This window comes from Molothrus aeneus, chromosome 3, assembly GCF_037042795.1.
Source record: "Molothrus aeneus isolate 106 chromosome 3, BPBGC_Maene_1.0, whole genome shotgun sequence".
Classification (NCBI taxonomy): Eukaryota; Metazoa; Chordata; class Aves; order Passeriformes; family Icteridae; genus Molothrus; species Molothrus aeneus.
In genome coordinates, this window is record NC_089648.1 from 94,164,468 (window position 1) to 94,176,482 (window position 12,015).

General features: G+C 39.3%; 1 protein-coding gene across 2 annotated transcripts in view; it reads right to left on the minus strand.

Moving 5' to 3' along the window:
• KCNQ5 (potassium voltage-gated channel subfamily Q member 5) overlaps nt 1-12,015 on the minus strand; it is a 279,890-nt gene that overhangs the window by 8,594 nt on the left and 259,281 nt on the right. Inside the window, exon 11 of one of the 2 annotated variants that reach the window (XM_066547411.1) lies at nt 6,232-6,340. The exons of the other annotated variant lie outside the window; for it this stretch is intronic. Within the exon in view, the coding sequence (XP_066403508.1) occupies nt 6,232-6,340 (109 nt within the window). The remainder of the gene's footprint in view (nt 1-6,231; nt 6,341-12,015) is intronic. 2 annotated transcript variants of the gene reach the window in all.

The window sequence follows — 12,015 nt, forward strand, 5'->3', positions numbered from 1 at the left end:
AAGATGTTGGTTTGTAGGACCATGACAACCTAATCTTCTGAATCTAGTTTTTTATTGAGGTTATGAAGAATGAATCATGCAGCTGACATATAAGACAGTATAATAGTTTTGTTGTTACTATTATTATGTTTCAGTGGTCACAATGTTTTACTTCATGCATTTAATAAAGTAAAAATATGAAACTCTATTAGAAAAGAAGAGCCAGATGATTATTGGCATAATTGAAGACAACTGAATTTACCACAAGTGGGTGGTTTTACAAGGGAAGAGGCAGAAGACTAATTATTATTAAGAACCATGGAAGCTTCTTAATCAGTTAGCACAAAAGTCTTCATTACTACTTTGCAGCTTTATAACACTTTTTTTGCTTATCAAGGCAGTTTGTTCATAATGTTTAGAAGTCAAACAGAATTGAAAGCATCACAGCTGTGTCTGTACTACACTACAGTGAGCTGTAACTGTACTATTTCTGGTTTAGGTATTAGCTCGTGTGATTCCATCTTAATTAACTTCAGCAGGGTTTGGAACAGACACATATTGCTTACTTCTTTTTGTTCAAGCGCACAAAATTTTACATAAACTGTACAAAAAATATTGCACTATTAAAAAACCTCATTTTAAAGGCCTGCAAGTTAACTAAGAAAGCAAAAAGCTGAATCCTTTGCAGTGATGGAGTCTTGCAGCTGCTTTTCAATGATTAGATTTGGTTGAATCTCCATAGTTATTTAGTGTCAGTTTTATAAAATCAGTTGGCATCCCGTATCTTGAAATCACTATGTAATTAATTTACTGTGAGGGTGGTAAGGCTCTGGAACAGATCATGCAGGAAAGTTGTGGATGCCCCATCCCTGACAGTGTTCAAGGCCACGTTGGATGGGGTTTGGAGCAAGCTGATCTCAAGACCCAAGCAGCCTTGGAGCGACCGAATGGGAAGTGTCCCTGCCCATAGCAGGGTGGTCGGAACTAAATGGTTGTTACGGTCACTTTTACCCAAACCACTGCACGATTCCTTATGTTTGGACACCCACCCTGAGAGACGATGTACAGCTACGTAGACTGTGAGTTCCTGTGGGATAAAAACAAAGGTAGTCGCAGGTAACCTGTCCGTACAAAAGGGGAAACGAGCACCGAGTGCCGCTCCCGCAGTGTTTCGGCGCAGCAGCCCCGAGCCCAGGCGGGGCAGGGCGGGCCCGGGCTGCCCTTCCCAGCGGGGCCAGCAGGGGGCGAGCAAGGCCCGTCACGGGCGCCGCCGCCGCTGCTGCTGCTGCTGAGGGCGAGGCCGTGCAGGCCCCGCGGCTTTGTAAAACTTCCTCTGCCTGTTTAAATCGCCTATGCTCCGCAGCAAGGTGGTATTTTATAACTGAGATCTAATGTGACAGACGATACACGGTTGTAAACACACCCAAGCCACAGGCATGACAGTGTTCTGGTAAGAGTTAGTCATAAAAAGTAGCTTGTTTCAGTCATGCATGCAGAGAAGAGCAGAAAAAAAAATAGTCTGTTGAAGCAGATCAATACATAAAAGTGCTTTGTGTAGAATTAATAGCTAAACTATAGTTCCCACTAATCTTTCTGTACCCTGATAATTTGTGGAAAGCTACAGGTCCAGTACCAACTTTTGTCATATTGACCTATAGTGGGCAAGAGCAGCGCCCATTTCATTTATCTGTTCTCGGATGCAGGACCAGCCTTGCTCTAAAATGACAGTGTTTTCTGTACATGCTGCATATCTTCTGTACATGTTGCATGTACATGTTTTCTGTACATGCATGTTGCATATCTTCCCTGGCATTCACATTCACTGCATTTTAATTTGCATTCATGATGCCTGGTCCAGTATTAAAAGCTGTTTTGCTTGTTATTTAGTGCACTTTCCTGAGGCTGGCACCAAGTTAGAGCATCTCTAATCCTTGGTGCAGCCCTGTCAAACTCATGCCATTGTTTTCAAAGCTGTGTCTTGTCAGTCTTGTCATGATCTCAGGAAGAAATGAAGCTTCATTCTACTGGAATTCAGGTGGAACCATACATGATTACTGCCTTGACTATTAAAAGACAGGTAGGTTGTTTTATCCATAGCCAGGTGAGGTGACCACAGGTTGTTTGCTCACCTACAACATCAGGAAAGTGGGTGCATAGAGATTTAGCTGTGCTGGTGCTTCTGTCTCACTACCCTTACCTTGCCAAATATCCCTTCTTCCTGGTAAAATGCAATGTGCAGAAGCGATCAGAATCCAACACAGAGAGGCCAAGAGACAAAGGTGTTTGGGACACAGTTCTACTACATGTGAGGCAAGTGAGTCAAAATTGTCTTCTCTCTCCTGTCTCGACCTGACTCATCCCCTAGCAGCCAGAAACATGATTTTCCCCCAAGTACAGCGCTGTCCTAGCCGAACACATGTATAAGAGCCTTGCCTAGGCTCTGAATACCATCTGGCAGAAAATAAACAATGTGTTTGGATTTAAAAGAAAAAGGGGATTCTGAAACACTACTTTGAACAAATTCAAAATGGCTACTAAAAATGCATTTTATAGGTATTGCAGGAACATTGTAAAGACTGAACATAAATGGTAAATCATATTTTCCATCTTTGTCTGTTAAATATGTATGACTGTTCAACTATACAGCTTATCAGCTCTAGAATTCTCAAGTTTCATTACATTTAGCCACAGGTTTTTTTTTTCCTTAGCACCAAATGAAAACATATCTTTGCAATCACTAGAGTTAAAGAGAGAAAAGACCTATTAGGTCAGTACTTTCATCTTCCTGCCATTGCAGTTATTTTCTATAGCATATTTATTTATGCTTCTCAAATTTCATTTTATATTCCATAAATAGTACAGTAATTCCATCATTTCCATGTGGGAAGTATTATTGAAATGAGTGCTTCTTGCTATGGAAAATGATCAGAGATATCACAATATAGGGAAACAAGGTATCCTAATCTTCCTTTTAGTCTCTTTTATAAACATTCATCATTATGAATTAGCTGAACTAGAAAAGGCAATGTTTTTTGTTAGTCTGCAGGAACTCTACAGGATATTAATGGCTTTTTGTTCACAACAAGTTCGGGGATGTTTGAGTAGTGCTGAAGACCTTGCTGGCACACAGACTCAGTGCATTGTTAGCAAGGACTGCTTTGTGCACTGCTCTGATCCCAGCTGGAGGCCATGGATGAGCAGGACTGATCCTGACTGGGCCCAAGGCATGCTGCAGCGCACACCATGTTTCACCACACTGCCCATCTGTTCCCTGCTCACCCAACACTCTCCATCAAGCAGCTTTTCCTTACTTTCCCTATCCCTCAGTTGATCTTTCCTGACAGAGAGCTTGTGGAGTAAGAGGAGATGGAGAGGGCAGCACATGAGGTAAAAGACTCAGTTTAGGAGGCTTTGAGAGCAGACTGGGAGCTTGACATGCTACCAGACAGGTTTGCCTGGTGGGTCTTCAGCAGGACTAGTTGAGAGTCCTGTCTTTTTTGGAAAGGACCAAAATGTTGAGAATTTTTCAGGAAAGGACTGTTTTCTCCATCCTTTGTTTTGGCTATAACAAAATGAAAGTTAGGGGGTTTGTTTACTTAAAAAGCTGCTTTGAAAAATAAAGTAGCCCTGGAAAATATATAAGTAAACAAGGTCAAAACTGACACAGTAGACTTTGAAATTACCAAAATGAAAAATTATAAATAAACTGGTTTTTGAGTAAGCAGCATATTTTAGGCACCTTGCACAGAAAAAAAATCTCACCCCAAATGTTTTGATTCCAAAACTGAGAGAGGACCTACCTCTGTAAACCCACAAGCATGAATTAATTTTGTTGATTTTTTTTCCCCGAAAATAAAAGTGCCATTTGTGTCTTTGTAAAACAATTTATACCCAGGTGTAAGCAGGAAAAAATAATTGGACTCCCTTATAGCAATTTTTCAAGTTGATGCATCAAAAATGGATTCAGCTGTCTGTGTTTATATTTGGGGTCTTTTCCTAGTGCATCATAAAACTATGCAAGTGCCTTCTGTCTTTGCCTGCCTCTGTATACCAGCATGACAGGAAAACCAGCCTTCACCCTCCCCCACTGCCTTTGCAATTCAAAGCTGTTTCTAAAAACAAACTTCAAAATGAGGCACAAAGTTTCCATATAGGCAGATGTTATCATCTTGAAATTCTACAGTTACTATATAGAGTCTCAGATCCTTCTTCAGATGTTTGCATAGATCCCAGTGTAGTCTGGTAACAGATACTCTGAATAATCAGAAAGAGGTGTATCAGCTACCTGATGAACTGAATTATCAGTCTCTTGATTTTGAGAGATTAAAGTATAGCATATACAGAAGTCTCAAGATCATGGCATATGACTGCCTTACAGATGTCAAACAAAGGTAAGTTTCTGAAGCAAGATGCATGTGTCACTTGTCATCTTGCAAAACACTAAAATTTGCAGGGAGATGGGAGAGATTAATGGGTAATTGATGGCAAGTGGAGATTCTTACATTCAGCCTCAGTGGTGACATGAGTTGTTTTTCTAGAAGGCCAGGCATGCAGAGTAAAAGTTGGAGATAATATAAAAATTCGATTCTCATCTGTTAAATAGTACATGTCTGAAATAATCAAATCTTGCACCTTTGCTCCTCTTGTTAGAACATTTCTGTGGGTGGTACTGTGGAGAAATTTTCCCAATTATATCCTTCACATTTGGTTACTTTCCATTTGAGCCAATAATGACCAAGAGCACCAAGCAAAAATGCAGATGGTGCATTGAACAATCCAGCGCCCCCTAGAAAATGAGCTCCATGAAAAAAGTATTAAAATGTGAAGTCAATCTTAAGGAATTTGGAGAGTATGAAGAATGATTATCCTTTGCCAGGACAAGTGGCAAGGTGCACCTGGAGCCAAGAGTTATCCAGTCTGTTTAAAATGCAGCATCACAGAGAACCTTTGACATGCTGACTGTTCCTAATGTGAGCATTTTCCATTTGAGGGAATAGGCTTGCCTTGTGGGTGGCTGTCCACTGTGAAAAAAGGACTTCTGTCACCTTCTGAAACATTGCTAGCAAGAGATGGTTTTCAGCAGTGACATTTGGCTTGCCAGTTGCAGTGGCTGTGGACACAGGCCTGGTATCTGAATTGTCCTGTGAGGTCATTTCCAGGCAGGTTGGAAAAATGATAGGAAAAGATGTCTGCAAATGATCTATCAAGCTGTCTGTGCTAGTAGAAAAGTTTCAGAAACAGCCTTATTCACTATCTCTCCATTTTACTCAATGGAAAAGGGGAAGGAAATACTAGTAGCCCATAGGTTATCGCTGCATGAAATTATGTGATAAAAAGCTCAAGTTTTTTCTTCCTATGGTGCTGAGAAAACTCAGGCAGGGGTTTCTGTACAGGAAAACATTGTCTTTCCATTGATTTTTGCAGAAATTCCTTTTGGCTGCTGCCTGTCTGTCTGGTTACCTTCCTGCATCCAAGAAGGTGCTGGACACTGATGTGATGCAGAGGCAGTGGGGTGACCCCCAGCAATAACCCGAGGTTTGCTGCCAGCAGATAGGGAATGCTTGAGCTCTCTTTGCTTGTTGCTGTACACCTCATAGTGGGGATTTTGACTGTCAGGACTTATACTTCAAAATACTCTGGAAGATAAATAGCCTTGCAGTCTCAAGAGGATGAGTTTAAACTTTCAATGCAGATAACTTTATAAGTTTCAATGCAGTTTACTATTTTCTTGGAAAAGGAGACTATTTGTTTTAAATTATTTGGGTTATATTTAGTTTAGTGGATAGTAGTAGGCAAGACTTTTCACAATTGAATTAATGTAATTATTCTCTTCTTAGCAGAAGAAATTTGCAATAAACGTTGTATGACAGTCTCAGGAATATAGAAATGCAATAAAACCCTACACTTTTAAAGGAAATAACTTTTCCAGGCAAGGTGACACATACTCAGCAAAAGTACATCAAATTGTAGTTCAGATAGCATAAAATATAATGGAAAACAGCATCCATTACTCTCTTTTCTGTGTCAAATAATGTAACATTTTTAGATAGTGAAAAGCTGATAACAGAACTGATAAAATGTTTTAATTTAACTGAAATGGAAAGGAAGCATAATATATTAGCATTGATTATGTAATAAATATAGCCATGTAATTAGTTCAACTAACTATCATTTTATGAATTGACATGCAGTTTATTAGTATCCTAAATAAGGTAAATTCAAGTGTTTATTCATTCAGTATTGTCTACTCACCTGATAGCTCTAATGACAGTTTTAAGAGCAGGGGTGAGATCTTCTACAGACACATCACACTGGCACCCTTTGTCATCATAAACATCATCTGTTCCAAGACTGGTGTCAGCTGCAAAAGACAAGAGCAGATTAAATAAGAGAAATTTAAAAATCTCTTCCTTAGTGTTTTCTAACAGCCTGCACAGTGCTTCTGGAAAAAGAAGGACTACGTATGACAGACCTCCATCAGTTTATGAACTATATGATGCACTTGTGTATGTCTATGCTTGTGTCATAAAATGCCTACGTAGTCCCAGAGTAATTAGCAAAAATTAGAAAGGAAGAATGCCCTAATATTTTTCAAACCAATTAATAGCTGAGAACCAGCATGTTATTCCTGATATCCCATGGTTTTTCATCACATTCTCTATTTTATGGGAAAGTAGTGAACTAACAGATGTAATGGCAGAATCAGAAGATGCTGAAGTTATATTATTACAGTTTTACCACTATGGATCAACCTGGCATTGAAAACAAAGGAGAAGATCCATTTCATTTAATAAGCAGGCTGTGGAATGACCCAACACATTACTACAGGTGAAAATGAAGAAAATACTTTTTTATCAGGAATGAATAATTGTCACCTTAAACCTCAGAGCCATGTAAGTATTCCAGGCTTCCTTTTTCATAGGCACTTAAGCCAAATTACTGTAAAAAAAAGTGGATCCTTTATATTTCCTAAACACCATCTTGCAGAGTTGCCACCTGGGAATTAGCTAGAAATCTCAGAAGTGTCCATTGTCCTCAATACATAAAACAGGTACCAATGCATGACTAAGTGGTTTACAAGCTTAAAATGTGTTGGAATGCAAATGGAGCAAGAAGGGCAGGGTCATGGATGCCCATACATCATCTATATTTCAAAGGCACGTGAACTACAGGAAAATTCTTTGGGGTAGGTGCTTTTCCTCCCAAATCATCTTTCTTCAACTGCATAAAGTCCAAGTGCTCAGAAGAATTTCACTCAAGGTCAGTGTACTTCATCATGTAAGTGTCTCTGCTTCATGAGGAACAGAGTGTAAAAGGAGTGACATGAAACAGAAAAAAAGATGGGATTCAGTAACCCTCAATAACAGAGGAGATTTCTTCTCAGTGCTAGGTTGCTGCCTACATTCATGCTGTTATTTAAAACAACAGGTTTAGTTATTCAGAAACAATTCAATAATTTCAGGGGTTTAAATTATAAGCAGATTTGAAGCACAGTCAGACACAAATGATTACAGGACATTCTTTCAAATTCCTTCTTCAGGAAGACTGCAGATTAAAGATGGAAAATATTATTTGTCAGTCAAAAGTGCCTGAAAATGTCATGGTACCTTCTAAATCTAGTAGGGATGCCATCTTGGCATAAACAGTTTTGTACAGCATCTTCAGAACTGGTATTACTGCATTGTTTTCTTCTCAGATTTAATGTTCAGCCATGCACATTATTTGGTTGGGGTTTTTTTTTAAATGAATCTGGCTAGTTCATTACCCTTGGGATCATATATATTTTTTTCATCACTCTTGCTGAACTGGTACATTTATGAGAAACATCTGTAGCTTTTAATAACAGGTGAATTCATCTTTGACAGATCAACTTAATAAGGAAAGATGGCTTATGGCCAATGTTTAAGTCCACATGAAACAGTCAAATGCAACCATTAAAAATTAAGTTTTAAACTGTAAAAGTGAAATTTTCATACAAAACTTTGAAGTGCTATTACTGTAAGTCATGACTGCAATGATGCTGGAGTGGTTTTTTCTTGCACTCTTTTGTGAGCTTCACTCCTGACTTGGCTTATCTTATTGATAAAATATACATCTCTCCACCCATTCTGCCTCAATAACATTTGGATCCCTGCCCAGAAATGTGACTAGCTAAAATAAACTTTATAATTAATTTGATAGGTATATACACTACCAAACCACCATCTCAGGACATGCTAAGTATTCCACAACACTAACTTTCCAGGTGTCACATCTGATCAGCCTCTCCAGTTACCTCTTCCAGGGTGGAAATCTCCCAGCTCATTTTTAAGTGCCATATTAAAACCAGAGCTTTTTATGCTATTGGTATTTCCAGTGACTCTCTAATGTTTAAATCTATTCAGTTATGCCAGTATAAATTAGGAAAAATACTGCTCAGATCACAAGCGCTATAGCTGTCTAAACCCAGTGAAACAGGAGACTCCAACCTGAAAGTTTAAAATAAACATGTTTCTGTATGGTTGTCTCACGGATACGGTTGCTGGGTCCTCTGCCAAGTATAGTGTCATTAATAAAACGTCTTCCTTACTAAAGTATATCTTTGCAAAACTGTTTTGAGAACTGTGTGGTTCAATTACAGTGTTTCATGTTGTTTCCTTGTGGATAAAAAACTCTGAAAAATTTTTAGACGGATGCTGGAAAATTCTTATAAATTCAAGCCAGCTTTAATAAGAGATGCTGCTCCTAATAAATCACATTCTTCTTTCTAATATTCCACTGATATGAATTTTCTTCATTATGGCAGATACTCAATATCACAGGTCAATAAAGCTTGTGAAAAGCTATAGCCTTGTTTGATTCCTATGGGAAACATAAATGTTTCTTTAGGAAACTAAGCAGACCTGGGAAAAAGTTTGGGAAATGCATAGTAGCAATTCAGAGAAAAAAATTCCAGCTTAAAACACCACTGAAATCAAAGTTCACATTCTTACCAATTTTTCCAGTGGAAGCTCATGTTGTGTACCACATAGTTACGAGGTGAGATGTACTTGTATGCTTTCTGTCCCTCTCGAGTTCATCGTTGAGGTCAGGGCTGAGTTGGGGTCAGTTTGGCTGCTTTAGCAGCTCCAGCTGTTCAAACCTCTGCCAGCTCCCAGATGGGGCTAAGCTATGCTCTCCAAGCTGCTGTCTGTTCCCAGAGAGAGCCCTTCCTAGGCATTACTGGGGCAGCTAGACATCCCAGTGCCAGCTCATGCCTAGCCCTGCTCACATCCACATCCTTCCCCGTACCCTTTGTCTGTGTCCTCTGCTCTCCTTTGGGGTGGCTGTGCATATTCCAAGTGGGTTCCACAAGGAACTGTGGCCAGCTGCTCTGCATGACCCTGGCTTTGCTGCCAGTCTTTCCTAGGGTTAGCCCCCATCTCTCTTTCTCTCCAGCTACCTCCACCACAAGCTAACCAGCTTTCAAGTCTGTTCCATGGGCAGCTCAGGAATGTGGCCTAAACAATGCCCCAAATGTCTTTTAATACACATTTAGACAAACCCCTGCATGTCTCTTTAAGCAGGGCTCTTAGTCCACTTGACAATCCAGACTTTTTTCTAGTACCAGCATATTTAGAATTCAGTATGGGTTTTGATCTTAAACAAAGAAAGTGTTTATTTCACAACTGATGAAGCATCTGTCATTGTCTTATAATCTTTGACATTATTTACTTTGGGCTACTGTCTGGTCTTTGCTGCTTTTTAATTTCTTCCTCTTTCTTCCCAAACAGTCTTTGATTTAATCACACAGCAAAGCAGCAATTACCAAGAAATAGAAGAGGCATGCACAAGCCAGTAAAATTGTCTTGATATTTCCCTTTTTTTCACAGTATTTATGCATTTTTCCTGCAAACTCTAGTAATTTCTTATCACCACAAATGAATGGGCAAAAAAATTAGGCAGTTCTAAAGTATTTTACGTCACCAACAAAAAAATGTACAAGTTTGTAGCTGCATTTCGTATGACTCTGTGCAAAAGTTATTAATAAGGCTTGATTTATTATTTCTGTAAATAGTATGTGTCCTTTCTTAGAAGTGTTTTCTGTTGTTTAATAACATGCTTTGGCATTGAGAAAACTGACATTGCTCTGATCACTCTCATAGCTCCTTGCTTTCAGTATCAGTAACATTCAAGTAATTATCTGCCTGTTAAACAGAATAAAAAAAGATTTCTTACTTTTTGTTTTCTGGGAACAGCAATATGCTAGCAACAACTATCCAGCATTAATAAATGTGTGTGCCAACACAATGAATAATCCTATGGAAGTGCATCTGACATAGTGACTGGTACGGTGATCCCAACATAGACCTTTTGACTCAGTTTTGGAAGCCTTCAGAAGCTCTTAGATCTTACTCTGACTGAGGAAGAGGTAGTTAGGGTTCTTCATGTGAGTGATATAAATAATTTTGCTGAGGCTGACAGCCCACCTTCTCACCGAAACCATCTCTGTGCCGACCCCCCCCACTACCAAGAACCAGGCCATGCAAAACCAAGACAATGTGGAAAAATCTCAATAGGTGCCTGAAGTTGATAGCCTGCATATGACTTGCACTTACTCATGTTAAAGCACAGTATTGTGTTGACTTGGTTAAAAACACACTGGTTTGGAAAAAATGTCAGATTGATTTTCATTTAAATGTATGACTCAAGGTAAAAATTGGATGGTGGCCTAATTTTCACAGGCATTGAGTTACTTTAAGCCATAGTTTTTAACTATCATTATCAAAATTGAGAGTTTGAGTTGGGAATTGAAGTCCAAGCAATTCATACTGCAGCTCCACAGCCTGTTCTCCACCTTGCTCAGCAGCCTCATGGGAGTGCAGAGCTTCTCTGGCTGTCCAGGGCAGCAGTGGAGGGCATCCCATTGTCACACACTCATCTCGACACTCATTTTCTGTGTGAGTGGTCAGAAAGAAAATGAGTGGGTAATTCAGTGCATCTAACTTCTGGGCAAGTAAAGTTGGACATGAATTCAAAGCTTTTGGGGGACAGATTGTCCCCGTGGGAGGTGCCAGTGCATAGGTCTGCTGCAGCAGGGGGGTCCAGGCAGCTGCTTTGTTATGAGACTCCAAACTGCCTTAGTCTTACATGACTACTGAGCTCAGATGAACCCTCTTGCTTGAGAAGCAATGCCAACAGCTCAATACTCATTATTTGTTCTTTCAGCCTCCTTTGTGAGCAAATAGAGCCTCTGCTGTGCTGCTCTGTGTAATGCCTAGGGTATCTGCAAGGTAGGTGTTATGTCATTCAACTTTACCCTGCCTTTGAAGTACCTTTCTTCACTATGAGCATTTACTGTGTTAGGGATTTAGCCTATATTCTCAAAAAAAAAAAAAAATCCGTTACATATTTTGTAGTATTCCCACAGATGCTATAATGCATAGAATGTTTCACAAAATCTCAGTTACTTTTTTCCCCTCAAAAATTACTCTGTGTACAAACATCTTGATGGTTTATGTTCATGTGATTCATGCAATTTCCTTTTCTATAAATGAAATGTGTATTAGCCTAGTGCCTTTGTTTAAATATGTTTCATGAAACTTCTCACCTCTTCACAAGCTCTCATTATCCTCCTGTTTGTTGAACCATGAATACAAAATCCCTTCACTACCCCTATAACTGATTTTATTTCCATTTTGCCTTTGCTTTAAAACATCAACAAGCTGACTCTCTCACAGTGCATAGTTCACTTACTTTGCTTTACTTTGATTGCTCACCAAGTTCCATGGGAAAAATAAACTAAAGAAAGCAATACTAATTGTGATGGAACTTAATTACATACTTAATAAGAATGCCCAAAGCTCCCCCAAAGTGGGAAAGGCAGCAGCCCATGTTTACATGCTTTCCAGAGCAGAGGCCAGAAAAAGGAGGCCCAAGGGAGTGAATTATGTGTTTATTTCCTTGATCTCTGGAAAAAGAAACCAACAAAAGGCAAGACTTTCTTCTAATCAAGAAAGAAGGAAGAAGGTGGAACAAGTAGAAAGTGACACCAAAATCCCTCAAAGTAGACAACAG